At 39.6% G+C, this 23,653-nt stretch overlaps 1 protein-coding gene across 1 annotated transcript in view; it reads right to left on the reverse strand.

Annotated features, from left to right (window-relative positions):
* Positions 1–544: 544 nt before the first annotated feature.
* LOC135212120 (ras association domain-containing protein 4-like) overlaps positions 545–23,653 on the reverse strand; it is a 199,274-nt gene continuing 176,165 nt past the window's right edge. The window contains exons 9-10 of the mRNA XM_064245518.1: positions 10,652–10,749; positions 545–10,354 (exon numbers count right to left, since the gene is read on the reverse strand). Of these exons, the coding sequence (XP_064101588.1) occupies positions 10,297–10,354; positions 10,652–10,749 (156 nt within the window). The 3' untranslated portion in view covers positions 545–10,296. The remainder of the gene's footprint in view (positions 10,355–10,651; positions 10,750–23,653) is intronic.

Genomic DNA, 23,653 nt, shown 5'->3' on the forward strand with positions numbered 1-23,653 from the left:
GGGCTGGAAACTCTGTCTCTTGAGAGAGTTCACATAGGCAGGGTGTATTTTCCACCTTTCCTGAGGGATACTTTTGAAGGACATATCCCTCAGAAGAGGTGGAACATAGATCCTACCCATGTGAACTCTTGAGAGAGAGTGTTTCCAGCCCTGTCATTAGCTTATCAACAGCCAATCAGGAGCGTCGTAAACGACTGGTTTAGACATCAAATGCACGGATAATGTGAATGTACTATAGTTACCTTGTCCTCAGATTTTTAAAGATTACTTAAATGAAATTTTTACATTCAGTAAATTCTAAGCCCATTTTAAAAAATGAGGATTATATAAAACTCACTTTTCTGGGGGCCTCTTACACCAACATTTTTTACATAAATGTGCTGCAGAGTATAAACTTGATAGCTCGAGTATTTTGTGGAGTACTAATATTTTGTGGAGTACTAATATTTTGCGGAGTATTTTTCAAGATGTTTACCGGGCTGTATTTAATCTTGTACTGTTTAAACTGCTGATCTATATTTCAATAGGCTATCTCAAATTGATATACACATGCATAACATTTTCCATTAGAAGGCAGCCGAGACTGTGTGTCCACTTGCATTTTCAATACTCCATCATATTAAACCTTCCCTTAAACATGCAGAAATGTTAATATATATTTAAATATTCACTGTATGAGTTAAAATTGTTAGTGTATTTTGTTTTCAGTTTGTATATCATTAGTAGTTACTCCTTATTGATTTAATTTCGTGAACAATCCTTCTTGACCATTCATAACTTAAAGCCTTTGTTTGTTGTTATGGAACTGGAATTAAGTACTACTCTATACCTTTACGTACTGTTTTGCCATGTTTAAAAATTGTGTATTTTACTCCATAACTGCAGATATATACAATACTATTTATAAATATTCAATTATAGTTCATTATAAAAACATGAGTTTATTATGGAGCTTTAATTCAAGTACTCTATACTAATTACATTTACTCCCTTGCCAGGTTTAAAAATCATGTATTTTGCTAATTGCTTGTGTATTACTAAATATTTAGTTGAAATTTAGACACGATAACATTTTTAATATTCTGTCATTTCAAGATCAATTCCTGAAGAATTTTGAGTAGTGTGCAATGTTATTCACAGATGTGACTGCTGGTAATTACAATTTATTTTTAATCCTCTTTGTTGGATAATTAACCAAAAGATTCCATGTGAATTCAAGTACTACTATACATTAGTATACCTCAGACTTTGAACTTAATCAGTTGCAGAAGGCTGTTCGAAATATGAAATAAATATCCCCAAAAGAAATAAAGGGAATCAAGGTATGTAATTTGTTCCAGCCAACCCAAAAAAGTCCCCCCTTTTCACATTTTTAAATTAATGTGTTCAAAAGTTTAAATTAAGAGTTTAAGTAATAAAACAATGTTATATGAAGTAAAATTTTGTTTCCGCGTACAATTTATGAACTGTTTGGTGAAAATGGCACACAGCTGGCTGGGGGATGGAGGTAGGAGAGACAGGAACTCTTTGAGGAAACCGAAATGGTCGCAGTAGGCCATTGTGAATAAAATCAATTTTATTCACATTTTACAAGGATAATCAAGGAATCGATAGTGTGTGTGTCCGATTGTGTCTGTGAGAGAGAGAGAGAAAGTAATCAGTGTGTAAGATTGTGGACATGTTTACAATTGGATCTTAAGTGCATGAAACAGATTATGCCACAATACATCAACTTACTGTTGGTAAACAGCAGAATTTAAAATAAACCTGAGGATTTTGTAAACAAATAAGTATACATACAATGCAAAAGAAGAGGAGAGAGAGAGATTAAGGAGTAACTTTTTACAAAAGTCTTTTAAACAAACACTCGAAGGCACGCACAAGCTGAACACGGCGCCAGTGTTTTATTATGGAGACGAGTTACTTTTACAGTGGTAAAAAATTGTAATTACCAATTCACTAGATAGGTATTTTACCGTAACAAAAGGAAGTGATTTGGGGAAATCAACTATAAGTGAAATAAACAGGCATTCAATCATCCCAGACCATCTTGTGAGTCAGTAGGAAGCAGACTCCCATCTCCCTTCTCCTCTCCTCTCTATCGTATCACTCAGCGTGCCGAACACTGACGCAAGTAAGACTTTTTTTTATATTACCGTATTGTATTTTGATTGTTTTCGTGTTTTATCATCGTTAAATTTGTGAATTTTTTATGTCGGTTGGTACTGCTTTTACACACATAGTAAAGATTTTCCTGTCTCTTCTCTCCTTAACAATATCACAAAGCATGATAACTTAAAAACATTCATTCATTATTCCTTAAAAATATAAATGCTTTCTCCCTCTATCTCAAGTTAGCTGTGCATCACCACAATGAAGAATTATTTTGTTAGTCGACCATGCTAAATTTTGTGAAAAGCTGTTCTTTTGTTTACTATTTTGTTAAATATGCTTAAACTATACTGTCTCACTTTGCGCACTGAACACTGGCTCAATTAAGAATTTTTTTTATTGTTTCTTTATTGCATTTGATTGTTTTCATATTTTATCATTATTGTAAATTTATTATGAAATTCCCTTTTTTATGTGATGTTATTGCTTCTACATGCATTATTTAATATTTTAACTCTTTCCTCTCCTCAACATATCAACACTCCTGCATTCAGTCTCAAGTCAAATGCGTGTGACATCTCCACAGTGATGTACGATTTTGTACATTTTTTTACAATAAATTTTATACTGAAATGCTTTCTTTTATTTATTTTGTCAAATGGTAGGATGCTGTGGGCCCTCCAATACAAGTATAAACAAGATAATCGGTCAGTTCCAAGCATGAGCATTCTTTCGACAAATGATACAATATTTTCTAGAAAATTTCGTTTGGAAAACTGAATGTTCGACAAATGAAGTACCACTGTATGCATATATATTTTACCATTATCACAATACTATACAGTAACATACTGTTATAGTTGCATACATACACAAATATCACCAGCAACAAGCAGATGTAATTGAAGATCAAATTTACTTGAAATTGACAATGTAATAGTAATGATTACAGTGTATTTAAAAAAATATTGGGACAATCTTGCTCAATGTATCTTGAAAGAATTTCACACCCCTATATAATTTTGTTCCCACAGATATACAAACTACTGGCTTTTAAAATAGGATATACCAATCAGCACAAGCGGGGATGCTTGTTGAACTTGGTGAAAGGTAATTTTTTAACTAGAGGATAAGTTTAAAGAGGGTTGAGTAAAGGGCTATCCTTTACCCCTTACTGACACTAACCACTACTTTTTCTTTGGCTGTCATATGTTGCTAAAGTGCTTCCTCATCTCTGTGCGGTCATTGGGCTGGATTAGAAGCTTTTCACAATTATTCTCCGCATCTGCATTGAATTCTGTTTTTACAATGTACTCCATTCATGTCAACTGATCTCGTTTTTCTTATTGGAGAAGAAACATGACCAATACTTGTGCAAGGGACTTGGCATCTAGGTGGCCCTTTGTCTGTAGACCCACATAGTACTGCATGTTTTTCTTAATTTTGTAACGATAAAGATTGTATAATATTAACCCTGTTATATATGTGCAATGGCCCTCTCTGGTTCTTTTCCCATTGAGAAGTCTGGTAGCACATTAAGAGGAATTAAGGGAGGTGTTCAACTAGCTTGTGACACTACCAGTCTTCTCTAGCTCTCTTTCTTCCAACCTCATCATACAAATGCTTTTCATTTCATTGTCGGGAAATGAGGAATTGTGCAACAGCAATTGCCACCTTATGAGCCCTAGCTTTACTGTCTCCAGTGAGGAAGGGCATACTATTAATTGCAGTTAGCTCATCCAGTAGCTGAACCTCCAGCAGATATTCTGGGTTTCCTGTTCCAGACCAGCCCTTGGATGTGAAAGATGACCAAGGCATTCTCGAGAAAAAGGAAGAAATTTTTATCTTCGTCCTCCTCCTTGCCCCTTTACTCCAATTTCTTTGCTTTTGAGAAAGATGAAAAAGTGGAAATCTGACACTGTAAGTAGTCCAGGAGGATTTCTCGTATGTGCTCTTCCTCAGTGCTGGTGAATGGAAATTCCAAATCACTGGGGTGTGATCATCATACCTGCAGCATGGCTGTGGCCTTTGTGAATGCCTTACTCAGAACAGACTGCTTCCTCCCCATCCCCTTCTGTGTATGTTCAGGCTCACACTGGGATCTGTTTATCCCCCTGGCTCTTCCAGTACTGGGTCTGTAGACCAGATGCATCTTCCAGCTCAGAGAAGACCTCCACTCCCCATGTCTCCAAGGAGATGTAAAAGGGTGGTTTTGCACATCCTATTTGATCTGTACATATATAGTCTCCAGACTATTTTCATTCTGGCAACAAGACTTATTCCTCAGGACCTCCTTTTGGTGGGGAGGGGGATTAGGTAACCAACACCCCTTTCTTATTTGATGTGCACACACCTGAGTTGCTGCAGTCCAAGTATACTCATTTGAGGGACTGTTTTTCTTTTAATTTCAGCCTTTTGTGCAAGAATGGTGTACAAGAAGGGCAGTGTAATTTCTCATTCTTACTTTATCAGCTTACTTGGTTACAACGTAGTATAGCAATGGAAGGACACTGATTTCTAAATCTATACTCTGTTCAAAAAGCAAAACTGCCGAATCTCTACTGCATAATCTGGTGCAAAATGTCTGGTTAGTCACAAGACAGTGAATGAGCGAGGAATAAGACGTGTGACTCCCCCTCCCCATTTTTTTTTTTGAATAGCCTGTTACTCCAGAACATGTGAACCACAATTCAGTAACTCTTCCAAGTGCAAGGAAAATTTAATTACCTTACTTAGCATGCACTATTTCTTTTGCTGTCTCAGACAAGTGCAGTTAAGCTAATGCCACCTCCCCACTTCAATGTGCATACTGTCATCAATGAACTGTAAAAATATTATGCTGTTAATTGTTAAGACACAACCAGCCCGAGAAGTCTACTTGAGACTCAGAGGTCTGGAAAAACTAAGCCCTATTAATAATAATAATAATTGTTAAGACACACCTCCATTAGCAGTGCCTCAAGTACTAGGAGGAGCAGTAAACAGAACAACAGTGTTACTATGAAATCACGATGGTCTTTTATAGTAAACAGTCCTTTACTACCCTGTTGAGCAGCCTTGTCTGCCTAGATATTCCCATCAGGTAGCTGCCACACCCTCTACCAGTGTGTTTGCTGGCTTTGTGGTGATTACATGTCATTTGCACAAACGATTGTCTGTGATGTTACACTCTCGACATTCTACACCACTGGCTACACCTTTCATGATGCACACAAACAGGTATGGTTTTAGTTGATCAAACAGTAGTATAAGGATTTTCTGCTGTCGGTTCAGCAGAAAGGATAATCATTACCACAAAGTTAAGTCGTACATGACACAAGGGCAGAAATGACACCAATCTCCCTGTCATAGCTTTCTAAACACATCAGATCTCTTTTTCATCTCCCAGGAGTGCATGAATGACAGGGTGTCAGCATTGGAAAGAGGACCAGGAGTCCCCAGTTCTCTTGTCACACCACCCAGTATTTTTTCAACCTTTACATAGGCCAAATGACCTGTAGCCAACCCTTTGGATGTGGTTAGACCTTTAGTTTTAAGTTGGATTGAAGAAATAGCCTCATCTGCAGGTCAGCATTCTGGGAATTTCAGAGGATAGTTGTTAAGTTACTCTCAAGTACTTATGTTCAGGACAACTGTCAGAAGACCTTTGCATGGCCACAACTGCAGATGCATGAATAGACTGTGTGCCAGTGAGAATCAGGCTGGCAGAAGAGCTTTGTGGTTGGGGTGAGATTGGTATAAGTAATTCCTGCTCCCTCCAAATGGAGTTTTCTTTATGCTTGATCTCAATTTCCACACTGAACACAAGACTACAGTATTCTGTTCCCCATTTCTTTCCATAGAAGTAATAATTAAAGTTTATAAATTCCATTACTGAGAACAGTCAGAATTCTATGACTTCTGCTATTTAACCTGAAATATTGCCTCAATGAGTGATCAATAGCATTGGATTTGTCACTTTCGAATTGATCCAGGCTAGTAGTGCCAGTTCAACAGCTCACTGACTCCTGGTTCATCCATGCTGAAACAACTCTGTCAGGCAAGGCTGTATTTCTTGCACTCTGCTGTCAGTCAGTCTTCAGTCTGAAAACCATGGATTTCCCCACTTGGTGGTGTTATCCTTACTTGACAGATTGTTCAGGACTCAATTTCTGTTTATCAATAGTGGTCTCTCAAATTAGAAGTGAAACAGTCCTGTGCAGTCTACAAGTGATTTACTATTACAGTGTACTTGGAAAATGCCCTGTTTGAGAGTTCTCTATAAAAATAGTCCATTTGACCAATAACATAGTCTATGCAAAGAGCAATAACATAGTCTATGTAAAGAGTAACAGCAAATTTTTCAGGCATCCTGTTGTCTTGGGCACTGAGGCCAAAAGAAGAATGGCATGTGATGGGCATTCCCCCACACCTCCCTTTATTACCATTTAAGGATAACTTGCTACCAAGTTTAACAACTGTTTCAGCTCATACTGAATATCCCCTATTTGAAAAGCTCTAGTTTGTATACCTGGGAAAGATAAGAATATTTTAAAAAGCTGGTATAAAACTATTGAGCAAATATTGATAGGAAACTTTTTCTTGGTCAATGATCATGAAAACTAGTACGTGCTACTGTAAAAAATAAAATATAAAAAGAAAATCATAAATATCAAAGGAAAATTATATAATTGAGTTTAAAGGAAAATTATAAATGTAACTACCTTTGCTTTTGCAGTGTCATAAGTAGTTTCATGTTGTCATGTGCTGTATTACTGATTAATGTGTTTACTACGTAAGTGTGATGGTTTTTAATATGTTATATACTATAAGTCATATGGGTGGTAACCCTGCAATTATGTACCATTTATCACAATTTTACCCCATGTCAGTCAGTGTTATGAAACTGAAATGTTAGAAAAATGTTAGAACTAAGAGAAAGAAAACCTAGCCATGCCACACAGCAATTACTTTCTAATTGATGCTTGAGAACTGCCAAACTTTGATCAGAAGTCTTCTTAGGCATATTAGAGCGCTTTTTCTGAGATAGAATCTCATGGTTGCCACCTTTGTAAAATCTGGCAACCCTGTGTCAAACTGAATGCCTCCTCCCACCCCGCTGATGCAATGTCTGCTTTGCTTTAAGGGCAGATTGCTTCAACGACATATCTCTGCTATTATCTGTTGACTCAAATCACCGTCTTGGCCCATATTAAGGTCACAGGGGGGCAATAAAGTGATACGTAGTGGGCAAAAATTGTGGTGGAAGCCCTGACTGAAAAATATATACAACCGCTTATTGAACCTCCAAGGAAGTGACTGGGTGCTCTCGCCTTGTCAGTGTGTAAGCTTCACCCCTTTCTCTACACCCTGTAAACAGACTAATGGACTGACAAAATTTCTTCATAAGTTTTCCGTTCCTTCAAAATTTGACAAGATAATAAGCCGCTTGATGCCAAGCGTCTTGATATCTTGTTAAGTACTGTATATTTTCCTTCAACTGCAATTCACAGCTTAAAAAAATTAAAGTCACATGCAGTGTTTGTTCAGTTTCCTCCCTATATCACCCTTAACAGAGTAGCTACCTACAATGTGCCTTGTATGAAAAACTGTAAGCTGTTCTTTGTAATGTACCTTTGTCCCCACTACAATAAGTTTACCTTTTTTTATTCCCTTTACTCTTCCTCTGGCTGTCAAACTACCAGCAATGTCTTTTTTCTGACACAAGCCACCTTATTTAAGAACTAATTTATTCAGCTAGGTCTATTAGTCCAGCATTTATTGACTTTTTTTTGGAAGTATAAAGCTTTCTAACATAATTCCAGACCCCTTGGTTAATATTCAGATAATGCTAATATGTTAATATATTACAAACATGCACTGCATCTATTAACAGATCAGAAACTTAAGAGCATAGAAAGAATCTAATTTAAAACCTACAATTCTCTAGAACTCTCTTAACAAGTCGATAGCTTTAGGGCCAGATTTTCCATGAGGCTCTTTTAGAAAAAAACGCCATTACACACAGAGTATTATATTAGCCTGACTTGTGTATTAAAGCCTTTGAGAGAAAATCACAGATGTTTACTGACTAAATATAAAAAAAACCTCGCACCAATTAAAATAAATAGGCAAACTAGTTGAATGAAAAAATTATACCAATTTTGAATGAAGAAATTACACCCATAAAATAAAATAAAAGTTACATGTCATCCTGAGCTTGCATGATTCCTCAGAATGAACAGCTTTGGAAGATAACATAGTTCAATTCACATTAATGGAAACCATCATACCTTAACTCAATAATTATTTACTAAACCTAAAATCTCAGTTATAGAACTTACTAACCACTGACCCTTTGAGTACATATAGAGGGCCTTAATTGTTAAGAGATTAATCATATATAATGGATGACTCGAGTTAAGCCCCTTCCATACAAGGGACAAATGCACAGCAGGCAGACACTTACCAATTTTGTGTGGATGGCAATCACAAGCGTGGTCCAAATCACAGGTTTGCCTGCTAGTGCCTATTGCCTGCCTTGCAGTGTTTGATCTGGTAACACTTTAAAATCAGGAGAATTACTGGCAAATACAAGTGCCTGTCCTGTCTTTCCACCTCGCGTGGAAGGGGCTTTACATGTGTTAAAAGGGCATTAATATACATTATGAAGGACAGGCACTCTGACTATCGATACTTACCATCCCCTATGGGAAAAAACTTGTCTGTCAATGGATATGATAAGCCTCTTGCAAACTGTATAACAAAAACCCTTCAAGAAAGTTGTAAGAACTTGCACATGGCGATTCATTAATTTTACTGGTCATACATTAAATGAGACTAAAATTACCATACAGACTTGCCAATCCTTGTTTCAGTTCTTGTGCAAAAGAACAAGTTTTAAAAGGGCCGAAATTTTTAAATTCCAGTTACTTAATGTAACTTTGATGTTAGAAAATTTATATAATTTAAATAAAGTTAGTCTATTTTGGTATTAGACAATTTATATAAAATTTAATTGAAGTTAGTGTTGGTCTAAAGGCAGGTAAGCAATAAATCATAATGAACATAATCGTCTATCTTCTCTTCCTAAATGCAAACTTTACTGTCACAATTTTCTTTGCAACAAAGCTCCAAGAAATTTTCCCAATAGACTTTTTTTTTATTTTTTTAAATATTTCCTCATTGTATTTCCCCTGCCACAAAAATTTAGTATGGATGTTTAAAAATTTTTCCCAATTTGCTTCCCTACCAAACAAGGAAGATTCCCAGTGTGAACTACTAGCCCATAGCTTTGACTTGAGACATTAAATAATTCTTCCTTTATGTAAATACATAATGATTGCAAAAAGAAAAATCTCAAAGCAGGCAAATTATATAGGGTAACAAGTTGTTAAATAACATGAACTGTACTTCTTCCAATATCATGAAACACCTGACACATTGATATGACGTCAAAATCAAACATTTTCTTCTACCCGATTAGGGAAATACCTAACACACAGAACTATAATTCATAAAACTAATAATATCAGTGACTTTGATAGGCAGCCAAAAATATTGTCCACTGATCTCAGCACACTGGAGATTCATCAACTTTGAGTAAATACTTTCAAGATTAAGAAAACCTGCCAGAAAAACATTGAGATCGTTTTGGCCATCTTCAAAGACAACTAAATAAAAGCATATGTAAACTATGAAAGTACAGTATATATTTTTATATGATACATAAACTACAAAACTAAAAAATAGAATTCATATAATAAAATTTCTCAACCAAAAATACGTACACAAACAATATAAAAACAAATGAGCCTAAGAAGTCTTTAAAACAAGGGCCTGGATTCTCAAGAATCGTTGCAGAGCCATTTGTGATAAGGATTACTTATGAATGTTCATCTAATTCTAAGTTATCTAAGGCCAGAGAAAAATCAATTGGGGACACAAAAGAGACAAATGTTTAAAGCCCATTTCAATGCCCAAACAATATCAGAAATGCCATGGAAACCTTTTTCTTGAATCCAAGCCCTAAGTGGATTTAAGATTAACTGAGAAGCTATATTTGGTTTGCATCATACTTATAACCTGGAATGGTTTTTGGTTTTCAGTTGACACTTAACAGGAATGGTTTATGCTCTTATTCCCAAGGGAGCTAAGACTGAGTAGTTCAAGAAAGGTAAACACTCCAGGTGAAAGCACATGTAATCACACACCCCTTAACTCCTTCATTCTGCGTTGAATGTAATAAGCCATATCTTCGTACCTGTTAACATTGAGAATAATTACTAAGAGGAGATAAAATATGTGTTATGGTTCAATATAATTTTTATGGTTTTTAATTATCTATAATGGCAAATGAGTGAGAAAAAGTAACAACTGTAAACTGCAGATTGCACATTACTGTATACACACAAGCAAATGCCCTACCTGTTATTTACAATTCAGACAAGACATCCAGTTAGGAAAGTTATGAATTTTGCAATTTTTGCACAATGAAATGCCTATAATAATTTAAAAAATTATATTATGAAAAGGTATATCACACACCACTTCTACTTACTTTTGTCTTAATGCATGTATTTGCCTCATTTCTTCTTGTTCATACTGTAGCAATATTGCCCTACATTCAGCCAAACTCAGATTAAGAAACTGCGCCACCTGTAATATCATGCAATGTTCATTACATGCAGAGCAAATGCAAAAAAACACACACACACAATACTTTTTACTTTAGGAAATGGATTAGAAGAAAAATTCACACCTGTACATTAAATGGATTAGAAGAAAAATTCACACTTGTACATTAGTCTTCAATTCAGTTCATGTGGTGGTTATAAGAGGCCCTCAATTCATGTCAAATCTTAATAATCAGTAATAACTTATAAATACTATATATACTTCATTTAACACCTTCTTTGAAAAACTAAATGCTGTAACTTCTTAAGGTCCATAACCAAGGATATAAGTAATTAAGATTAAAAAGTGTACGCAATGCAGTTATATAATTCCAATTATAATGCCTGCATAAATATCAGTTTTCTATATGGCCTACAACATGGCATGCTCAAACTAAGTTGGTTGTTCCTAAAAGATAACAAACATTTCTCTTTAATATGGACACCTTTGGCCAATGCTGGTCCAGTCACTGAAGCTTTGTAACATGATTGTTACACAATGCTGATTCAGTTGCTGAAGCTTTGTAACATGATTGTTAACAAGTGGTAGATCAGTGAAAGGTAAAGGCATCACTCACTAGCTCAACTGTTGGCAATCATTCTTTAAGCAATACTGCGGAACTTTCTTCACCTGACTCTGTTAAAGACTTTGATTTGCTTTTTCTTTTCTACTCCTTTTGGTTTAATTAAAACTGACTTTCTTTTTATTGCGATTACAGTTGCAATTAGATGATAACTGATAATTTTCCTTCCTTGGAGAATAAACACCTTTTCGCAGGGTACGTAGGCATTCTGTTACCTGTAAACTTTCATATGAAACTTCATTCTTTGGGTTTCCTTTGAAGGTAACAATTGTACACTGTAAACTGTGCTAAAATTGCTGATATTGTCATTAAATATGATGGAAACATGGATTACAACTTATTTGTTGGGATGATAATTCTACACAAAATTTTTTATATCATGCCACTGCAAAAACGTCCTTAATCCCTGAAGTAGGCACATTATGTATGCCCATTAGTTTTCTGAATTTTTCAAAACTGCCTTTGCTGGCCTTAAATTCACTAACAGCAGCACTTCTTGCAGGCATTTCCTCACTGAGATCAGCATGCAACTTCCTCCAACACTTTGCTACGAATTCTTTCTCAAATTCTATAGTATTTCTCGCCTTTTTTACACAAGGGCTAGCACTGGAACTTTCTTTGGCCTCATGTTGGGTTATTTAGCAGCTGGACTCTAATAAGAAAGCACAAAAACAACAAACACAAAAGCAGAATGGGGCACAAAAGAAAAAGGGATGCCTTGATATGGCACTCAATACAGGAACTGGCCAGGTGCTGGGCCCCAGATGGAGCATTTCCAAGTGTACAAAAACCGAGGAAATGTACAATAACAGACATAATTGCGTAGAAAAAAAAGTCTACGAAAAATGAAACGTACGTAAAGAGAGGCGTATGACAACCGAGGTTTGACTCCATGCGAGTGCAAAGAAGGTAACTTGCTGGTTGAGCCATGGGAGGAATTAACTTCTGGGAACATCTTCCTGATATAAGTTTGTTAAAAGTAGCAACTTTTCAAGACAAATCAGATGAAATGCAGTTTAATTGAGGAGGATGGTGAAGGTTTGAAGTTACTGAACAAGAACATATGAGGCATCCAGTAGATCCTTGCCAAGTGTTGCTTGTAAATAAATTTCTACATTAATCATGACATGTTTCATGATTCACTTGCAGGAACCTGTCTGACCTCATTGGAACAGACACTGATGATAAGGATCACAAACCAAAGGAGAGATGAAAGGGTTACAAACTTGCTGACACTTACACCAAGAAAACAGGACATGACTAGTGTGGCAAGCCAAGAAAAATTAAATACACAAGAATCCTCTGAAAACATCAACCCTAACACTAAAACAACAACAAAAAGCCTGAAAGATGAAAGATATATGAGAAAGAAAATGAAGTAAAAAGTAATGCCCACTAAGCACAACTACATGAAGAGTGATCCTGGTAACCAAAGCGTTGAACCTAAAGTGGACTGGAACTTGCATCAGTAAGTGGCACGAAAAATGGCCATGTCCGCTTCAGAAAAATGACGTGTGTATAATAAAAAGAGGTTCAGTAAAATTGAATAGTATATATATTTCATCTTTGCCTTCCTTAGGAGGAAAAGTCCATGATTATTCTTTATACCCCCATTCATTCCCATTTCAAAATGAAAATACCATGAAGGAAATATATTTCCTCTGTTCACTTTTTATTATTACTACTACAGAAACTTTCCCCTTCATGTGATATTTCACAAGTATATGGATATAGCATACTGAATTCCCATCAGTAATGTTATCAGTAATGCAAGTGGTCTGGTTAAACTATGCCTTTAACTAAGCAGACCAGTCATATTTCTACATACTGTAATGCTGGTTAGCCTAAAATGGCAAATTCTAGAATCAATTTGTATTTTTCATAGCTAACAAACCTGGGGTCTTAACAATAGGATATTTCCAAGTGCAGTTGGTAAACAGTTAATACAATCGGAGACTGTAAGCAAGGAATCTGTGAGATCTAGCAACGCCTGCACATGAGGTGAGATCTGGTCGAAGACCGCGTCTCAGACCGTGATACCCAGTCTTTCCCAACCCAAGACTAACAAAAAAATTAATAGAGGGGCAGCTAGAGGTGGGCAGTATGTGTTAAGACCTCCCTCAGGTTTGTTAGCTATGAAAAATACAAATTGATTCTAAAATCTGTCATTTGTTCATGCACGGAACAAACCTTTGGATAGCCTTATACTTGGAGGGAGGTATAGACATCCTAAACCGACTGGGAGTTAACCCATCTGGCTACCCCCTAGAACGAGAGGAGTTCTAAAGGTGGTAGACAAATGCCCGTGAGAATATAGATAAACTGATATCTACAACTCAGTCATCTGGGTTATAATACAATGATATATGAGCAGATTCATTGCATTTAAGGGACCAAAGAAAATTCTGACTGTTCAATAACAAACCATATGATCACAGAGGTCTGTTATTACTTTATACCTTCCCTTGCCACAAGGTGGAGTATATGCTACTGAATAGAGGGTTTGATATTTGTAAATACATTCAACCAACAGACTATCAGTACGGCTACCGAACTCACCTGTATCAGACCAGTCCAGCATGTAACGCGTCTATTCCTCAACCTGCCCAAAGGAAGAAGAATGGAAATAAGAGAAAGAAAGAGACCAGCCCACTCACTCATTCTCTCTTTCACACAATCACCATAGGTAAGATACAATCTGTCCGGTCAAGGACAAGGGTGTGTTAAACCACTTGTTGGGCATCCACCACAGGACCTAGGGAAAATGTGTCCATAGACCTGTGGGCAACATCTCTCAAATAAAAGGAGGTAAACATGGATTGTCATAACCAAGTCCCCCGTGTTCAAAACTCTATGAACAGCAAAATTTTTGTTGAAAGCCTGAGAGGAACTTATAACTGATGTCATGTGCTCTAGCCTGCACAGACTCAGCGACAGAACCATCAAGAGATGAATAAGCTTGCTTGATTGCCTCCCGAGTGCAGAAAGAAATGGTATTCTTGGAAACCTCTTTCTTTGCTCGTTCTGTAGTAACAAAAAGCCTGTGACACCCCGGCCTGAGGTGTCAAGTCCTTTTGAGATAGCAACGTAAGGTTCTCACAGGACACAACAAGAGCTCTTGTGGATCATTATCTACAAAGTCATTCAAAGATGGTATGGAAAATGAGGCAAATCTGTCGCCATGTACCAAGGGATTCTGGGTCTTGGCCATGAATTCCAGGACAAATTCGAAGGTCACTGACCCCCAACCCCCGGTATGTTTCATATCAACTAAGGCCATGAAGCTCTCCTACCCTCTTTGAGGAAGCCAAAGCTAAAAGGAAAACTGTCTTCAGCGTTAAGTTTCTGTCCGATGAACGCCGTAAGGGTTCGTAAGGACCTCTAGTGAGACTTAATTAAGAACAAGTGAAACATCCCATGCGGGAGGCTTAAGCTCCCTTGGAGAACAGGTCTGCTGGAAACCTTTGAACAATAAAGAGGTCTCCCAGGATGAGGAGATATCTACACCTCTGAGGCGGAACACCAAGGCTAAAACTGCTATGTAGCCTCTGATAGCAGAAATAGAAAGACCTTTCCCATCTCTGAGAAAGACCAAAAAATCTGCTATACGCTGAATAGAGGTTTAGACGACACCAATCAGAGTATATTGCCCATTTCCCTTGGTAAACTGCAGTCGAGGACTTCCTGGATGGCTGGACATGTGCTTTGCTGTCTCCTGAGGAAATCCTCTCGCTTGGAGGAGATACTTGATAGCCTCCATCCGTGAAGATAGGGATTCTCCTGAGTGGTGGAATCTTTTGATGTGAGGTTGGCTAAGTAACTGCCTCCATGGGGTAACTTCTCTCGGAACCTCTGACAGCAGAAACAGAAGCTCTGCAAACCATTCTGCCTGTGGCCACAGAGGAGCCACTAATGCCATTTTGAAGTTTCGAGCTCTCATCACCCTGTTCAGCACTTGACGGATCAGGCAAAACGGAGGAAATGCATACACCTCTAAGTTGTCCCAAGGATGTTGAAAAGCATCCTCTGCTAGTGCTAGGGGATCTGGAATCACAGAGCAATTGACCTCTAATTTCGTTTTAGCGGGTTGCGAAGAGGTCTAACATAGGCCTCCCCCACACCTGAAAACGCCTGTCCACCACGACCTGATGTACAGACCACTCCATGCCTAGAATTTGGTTCCGACGGCTCAACTTGTCTGCAACCACGTTCTTTTTGCCTGGAATATATCTTGCTGAGAGTTCCACTGAGTTGTCGATTGCCCATTGATGTAATTTGAATGTCAGAGAGTGAAGCTGGCGAGATACCAGGCCCCCTTGTTTGTTCGCATAGGCTACCATCGTGGTGCTGTCTGACATCAAAACCACAGAATGACCCTCTACCTTCTCCCAAAACTCCTTCAGACCCAGAAAAGCTGCCTTCAACTCCAAGACATTGATGTGCAGAAGCTTCTCTTCCAAACTCCAGATGCCTGACGCGATGAGGTCCCCCAGATGAGCACCCCAACCCATGAGAGGGGCATCCAGTAACAGAAGAGAGAGTTCAGAGGAACACCTATTAGGAGATTCTGATTGTCCAACCACCAACGATGGTCCTTTCTCACCTCTTTGCACAGATTCACCTTCTGAAGAGGAGAATCTCCTGCCGGGGACCAGAAGTCTTCAGTCTCCACTGCATGGAACAAAGATGTAGACGACCGTGAGGGACCAGCTTCTCGAGAGAAGACAAAATCCCTAGTAGAACCTGCCATAGGTGAGCTGACTGTTCTGGTTGTGAGAGGAAACTGCGTGCTACTACTCGCAACTCCTCTAACCTCTGGTCAGAAGGAAACACTTGACGCTGCTGTATCTATTACCATACCTAGATAAAGCACCCTTTGGCTGGGCTCCAGATTCAACTTCTCTAGGTTCACCACAATACCCAATTCTGAACAAAACCGAAGAAGACGATCGCTGTCTTGCAACAGTTTCTTCCTGGAGCTTGCTAAGACCAACCAGTCGTCGAGGTATCTCAGCAGGCTAATCCCTTGAGCATGAGCCCATGTCGAGACTAGTGAGAAGACCCTGGTGCACACCTGAGGGGATGTGGTTAACCCAAAGCAAAGCACCTTGAATTGAAACACTTTCTCTCCGAGAGCGAAGTGAAGAAACTTCCTGGAAGAAGGATGAATAGGAATCTAGAAGTAAGCGTCCTTCAGGTCTATTGACAGCATGAAGTCGTTCCTTACTGCTGCCAACACCGTCCTTGGCGTCTCCATCTTGAACCTTGTCTTCCTGACAAAAGGATTCAAGGTGGAAAGGTCAATGACCGGCCTCCATTCGCCTGTCACCTTTGGTGCGAGGAAAATGTGACTGTAAAATCCTGGGGAAGGACGAATTACTTCCTCTATCGCTCCTTTGTCCAGCATCTTCATTACTTCCTCCCAAAGAGCTAAGAACCTTGGTGAATTGTAAAGGTACGTCTGACCGAGCAATGGACTGTCCAAAAGAGGGGGAAAGAAGTCGAACGGTAGCAGATATTCCACCCTGAACATCTACTACCCACTTCTCCGCCCCACAGTCTCGCTACTTGGCCCACTGGCCCACCAGGCATCCCCCTACCCATGGCAACAGAGAGGGAGAGGCGCCCATACTATTGACGGCCACCTCTGCCTCTTCCTCTAGCTCCCCTCCCTGACTTGAAGGAACAGGACTGAAAGGGACGCTGTTTACTAGCCTTAACCCGAGATAAGGCCCAAGGGATCCTAGCCGAAGCAGAGCCCCTCGGGGGTTTGACTGGAGAGGATCTCCTTACCTGTCTCTGAGGAGGAAGAGGGGGATGACATAAATGTGCCTCCAACTTCGATACAGCTTGGTGAACCAATCTGTTCTTGGTATCGGCTCTTCATCTATTGATCGCGTTCTCCAACTTCATCCTAGGGAAGAGGAATTGAGACTCCAAGAGATCCCCATTTCGGAGTGCCGACAAGGACTCAAGAGTCCACTGAGGCAGCCACCTTGGACAATGCTACATCTCTCCTAGCTAGAAGAAGAGTAGCCCAAAAGTTAGCACTAAGGTGGGAAAAATAGGAGAATGCCTTACCCAAGACTGCAATAGCCTAGCAAGGGAAGACGCACACTAACCCCTCCGCAGACCTATCAGATGCGATCCTGACTATCGCTGTTGACCACAAGTCTAACTAGGAGACTGTCTGAAAAATGGAAGCCGCTGTAGATTCCATAGCCAGAGGTTCCTGAGACGACAGAGAAGGGCTTTCAGATCTAACCTGCTCCAAGGTTAAACCAGGTTTGAGATGAATAACATCTGGGTTAAGGTGATGAGGCATCAGATGGACTGGATTTGTTGAATAATACTTCCTATGCAGCGTGAGAGGAGGAGGAAGAAACTTACATGACCCCCTCGAGCGAAGAGAGCCATCCCGATCCTACACCAACGCATTCACATGCTGTAAGGGACTGAGCATGGCCTGACAGAGGAAGTTCAAAAGATCTTAGGTCATGGCTGGATCCCAGTAAGGCTTCAAAACATGTAGGTATAATAGACGACTGAGTCTGAGTCCTACATTCCAGGTTGTTGAACCCACGAGTGAGTTCAACAACTTCCGAAAAGGAAGACAAACTCCTGACTTTCTCCCTCCTCCTGCTCCAGTATAGGAGACCGACGATGAGAAGAAGTTGGTTTGATCGATGATTCTCTAGAGGGTCTAACTTCCAGGGCCGGAGAGACATCCCTCACACTCAAAGAACCAGCTACCGAAGGTTGTTGGTTGCCCACCAACAGACACACCAAGGACCGATCCCTACTCAAACTCCTTCCAGACTCGTGTAACAAACCAGGAACACCATAGGCGAAGCGATCACGTATATGTACGTCAGGCAAAACTTGTAAGTGTTCGTGTGAGGGACAGCATACACGATCTTGTGACAATACATGGGGATGTCTGTGAGACACTGATCATGCCCTGTCACGAGACACTGAATGAGAACGAAATGAGTTCTTCGGAGAAGAACGAGCCTCAGGGACGAGTATCCTCCTAGGAGAACGAATAACCTGTCCTTGGATTACTTCTTTCTCCTGTAGCACCTCCACTTCTGCAACCTTAGAATTCTTGATTGGAGTCTTATCATCCTTATGACAACACACAGGAGCCGAGGAAGAGGATGTGGGAGCAATTTCAACCACATCCGCATGTACACATAAGCCAGAGCTTCGATCGTGTACAGACGACAAAGGCTCAACACTCCTACAGCCATGAACACATCCAAGTGTAGGTACTTGAGCATGAATAGACGATGGTGTCGGGATGCTAGCCTGAACAGAGGCGACTTTGTCAAGCAGAGACGATGAGGAAGATATCTTTCTGCAGGAACTCCTACCAGAATTACGAGCGTTAGTCCGAGATGTAGGGGCAGGAGAAGAGCTTCTCTTGGCAGGACGACCACGGACAAGGGGAGAAACATGGACGCAAGAAGAAGTTGAACCACTCCCTCTGCTTGGAGAAGGAGAATCGCAGTCCTTAACTCTAAGACGTTCTGATGTGATGACGATGAATTGATGAAGTGTGAGACGAAGATGAAGACGAAGAAGAAGAGACTTCTTCTCAACGAAATCTCTTCACGGCAGGGGGAGGAGGCAAGGCCTTCCGCTTCTGCACAGTCTCCTTCACAGCAAATGCTGATAACTTCTCATCCAAAACAGAGTCCAGCCGCTTGAAGACCGCCTGAAACAAGGCCCCTGACAGATCAGCGAGCGTGGTAGATGGCGCCATAACAGGTAACGATCATGTCACAGCGATGGGAGGGTGAGCGGCTGCTACTACTGATGTCATGGACCGAGAGGATGCTGGGAGTGACATCACGCTATCCATATGACCAGAGCTAGTTGATGGCCTCGCTAGCAGAGTTGACTCACAAGATGGCTGCTCGCGTGACCCAGCATAGAAGAGGCCGAGGGGGCGGCGGAAGGACAGTGGGAGCTTGGGGAGGAGGGAAGCAGGACTCCATGAAATGTGTCAGCAAGCCTTCCAAGGAAGGAACTCCCTGAAGCCCAAGCGATGCCCAAACCGCCACCATTTTGGAAGACTCCAAATCTGAAAGGCAAGATCCGTGATTGAAGAAGCCTCCCCACCTTCGAGACGAGCACTGGAGCCTTTAGGAGAAGAGGTAACATTACACAAAACATCAGGCTGTGGCACTCCCGATACTTCCATCGATGAATCAGTGGAAGAAAAGGAAGGAGACACAGGAACGACAGAATTGGCTACTAACAAAGGTAAAGGAGCTGATGACTTGTTACAAGTAGGAGAAGCAAAGCCTTCCTAAGAAGGAAGAGTAGAAACTCTCTGATGCTCCCTCTTCCTGTAAAACAGCTTCCACTGAGCCTTAGGCCAGGCAAAACACTCCAGACAAGGATTTGTTATAGTACAAAAGTTAGCCCTGTACCTACTGCAAGTGTCGTGTGGGTCTGTTACCACAGACGCTAAAAACCTCGAACAAGGAAATCCCCGGATGCCTGGATACATATGCTAGTGACGATGAGTAGTTACAGAGGAAGCCATAATCCAAAACACAAACACTCAATCACACTGGAAAGAGAGAACATGGGCAAAACACAACCGGCTTGGGAGGAGAGCAAAGCGTAAGCGTCTACTCTCCAAGGCAGTTAGGAAAAGACTGGGTATTACGGGATGAGACGCGGTCTTCAACCAGGTCTCAACTCATATGCGCAGGCGTTGCCAGATCTCACAGATTCCTTGCTTACAGTTCCCAATTATATTAACCGGTTTACCAGCTGTGCTTGGAAATATCCTATTGTTAAGACCGAAGGTTTGTTCCACATTTGAACAATATTTTGTTTTCAAGTTTTCAAGCAAAAATTGGAGCAGGCCGAATTCCAAAAAATGTAAGCATGAAAAGAACATGGGGAATAGACGATAAAAGGCAGAAGGCTATGCAGCTATATGTATTAGGGTTCAGCAAAGAATTGTTAATACCTACAATATCCCATAGGTAAGGGGTATTGTTTGTTGTTTGTTTGTATGGTGTTCTTACGTTGCATGAAACCAGTGGTTATTCAGCAACGGGACCAACGGCTTTACGTGACTTCCGAACCATGTTGAGAGTGAACTTTTATCACCAGAAATACACATCTCTCACTCTATTGCACAGCCAATACCCCAACTAATGTATTACTGTTCAAACTGCAACAGTCACTCTCCTTGCTATTTTATCCTCATGTATAATACGGTACCTCTACAAGTAGGACATGAAACTGTCACCTCTCCTAGGTTACTTTACTGTGTGTCTACTACGTATATCCTATTTTATCATACGTTGCTGTGCTTATTGGATGCGAGTTTCTACACAGCAATAGCACAACATGTAAAACTTCACAATAGAATCGGTAAGCAAGCTCATGAAAACAACTGCAACAAAACAATGAATAGACACAACAAAACAATGAAGAGACAAAAAAAATAATATTAACAGCTTATTAGTTTATATATTCTATAACTGTAATATGAATTAGTAAAATAGTAAAACTAGAAAATGAACAATTCCACTCCTGAACACATGCAATTTCTTTCTAAACCTACTGTAGCATGCAAGCACAGATTTTTCATTTTTTTTAATTTGCAAAACCCATCATTTATCCCAGCTCACATTCATGGTATTCACAAATCCTAAAAACTCCATACCTACATAAAAAATTAATCTATGGGAAGTGGAACCTTGGCTCTCTGTTCCAAGTACTAATAAAATTCACTTTTCATGTACTAGTCCATGTAGTCAATGTAAGCATTATCAATCAGCAAGGATATTTGATAATTACATTAGCCTCAAACTAACTTAGGTAAGAGGAATAAGCCCATAGAGCATCAATCACTGGAGTGGAGGTCTCCCTGCCTAGCACAAGACTTCCAGCAGCCATATTGAAAGGTCTCAGTCCAACTTGTGGTACTATACTTTATTACTTTTATTATTATTATTTTCATCTTTTTATTATTACTATCATCTTATTATTATGTATTACTATTATTTTTGCTATTGTTATTATTATTGTTGCTGGTATTATTATTATTACCATCATTATAATATTACCGGACCAATTTTAAGAGAAAAATTACCTTACAAAAACAGGTTGGCCTAAGCACTCTTTGTGGTCAAGGCCTAAGCATCTGTTCTAGAACCTAAGCAGTGTATAGCATACATGGTTCCTGTAAATTACAGGACTTTCTTAGCATACAACCACTAAGCACTAACTAAACAGTAATGTACAATCACTAAACACTAACATTAACAATACACTTTCACTCACTAAACACTCTCAATTACTATATACTCACACACTTAACATACACTCACACTCACTATACACTAAATGCTTAATTAGTATGTATTATTCACATAATAGTATCGTTTGATAAAATACAAACATAATGAATATGCATCTTTTCCATGGATCTTTTAAAAAATTATGTTTTACTTCACTGCATCCAATAATATTGTATGTATTTTCATATTACTATTGTTGTATTATAAAATACAAAAATAGCAATCAATGGTTTGGTTCAGAAATCAGCTGAGGACAATTGCGGGGAAGTTTATTTTGCTGTATTAAAGTCAAATCAGTGATTTTATTACTTCTAGTTAGCGTAAATGAACCTCAAGATACTCTACTGATAAGGGACAAGGTTATTTTACGTTATACCAAGTGTTTTCAAAGTAAAAATATTACTTGAATTCTTATACTTGAACAAAATTTAGTTAATTTTTTTTCTTTAGTAGATGGCGCTGAAGGAATGTCGATTGCGTAAAAAAATCAACAGATTGCATTCGATATTTTCACTTGATTTCATCAGAATATTACGAGCTTTACATATTTATCTTTAATCGGAGTGAACACAGTAAAATATGTTCTTTCATGCTAAATAGTTTTGATTAAAACTCATTTCTCTCAAATTTTGCTTACAGTCGAGTTTGATAGTGCTATACCGAAGTTTCCAGAGTGCCAATACACGATAATAGTCTTTAGCAGATGGACATTCTTTCCTCACCTTCAGCTACAACTAGCAGCTTAAATTTAGCAGTATACGCCCTTGCCAATCTTTTCTCCATAGTGAATGAGGATATAGTAATGTAAAAATATATTGTTCATACGCGAATAAACCTTCTGTCTTAACAATAGGATCATTTCATGCGGCTAGCTGGATCCGGTTAAAAAACAGATGAAAGCAAGGAATCTTGTGATATCTGGCAACACATGTGTAGATCAGGTGAAGGATGGTCGAAGACCATTAACCTATGATCACGCTAATCTTTCTTTTGGCCGCCTGGGTGAGTCGTGTTAACCTCTCTTGGCCTTTTCCCAGTTCATTGCCCATTTCGATTGTGTGTGTGTGTGCTTGGCTGATATTATGGCTTCTGCTCCTTCTCGGCGTCAGCGTATGTGCCCCGGAGTTCCAGGTTTTCCGTGTTCTCGTTTTCTGGCTTCAGCAGCGACCGACCCTCACATAACGTGCAGTAGGTGTTGTTCTAATTTTTGTACTATTACGAATCCTTGCACGGAATGCTGGGCATGGCCTAAGGAGCAGTGGAGGTCGTTTTATGGCAAGAGAGAACATCGGAGGGTTTTCCTTTATCTTTCTTTGCTAGGAAGCAATTACCATCACAGGTACCTTGACGATTGGTTAGTCTTGGCAGTTTCCAAGGAGAAGCTGCTGCAGGACAGGGATTGTCTACTTTGGTTTTGTCTGGAACTGGGCATCTTAGTCAACCAGGAAAAGTATTTTTTTTTGTTTGTTTGACTGGTGTTTTTACAGTGCATGGAACTAGTGGTTATTCAGCAACGGGACCAACAGCTTTACGAGACTTCCAAACCATGTCGAGAGTGAATTTCTATAACCAGAAATACACATCTCTCACTCATCAATGGAATGGCCGAGAATCGAACTCACGACCACCGAAGTGGGACGCCAACACCATACCAACCACACCACTGAGGCGCTACCAGGAAAAGTCAAACCTCGCACCCACTCAAAGGATCCTCTACCTGGGCATGGTCAACGATACAACAGTGGCAAAAGTTCTCCGGTCGGATCAGAGATTGGAGAAGTTGCGGGCGGTGGCGTGCAACTTCCTGTCAGAGTCACATCAGTCAGCTCGTCAGTGGCAGGTTCTTCTGGGAGTGTTGTCTTCCCTTGAGAAGCTGGTCCCTCATGGGCGTCTTCATCTTCGGTCTCTGCAATAGAGAGTGGGAGAATTCTGGTCTCCGGCGGGGGACTCTCCCAGAGTCCCCCTGTTA

The sequence above is a fragment of the Macrobrachium nipponense genome, chromosome 40 (genome assembly GCF_015104395.2).
Source record: "Macrobrachium nipponense isolate FS-2020 chromosome 40, ASM1510439v2, whole genome shotgun sequence".
Classification (NCBI taxonomy): Eukaryota; Metazoa; Arthropoda; class Malacostraca; order Decapoda; family Palaemonidae; genus Macrobrachium; species Macrobrachium nipponense.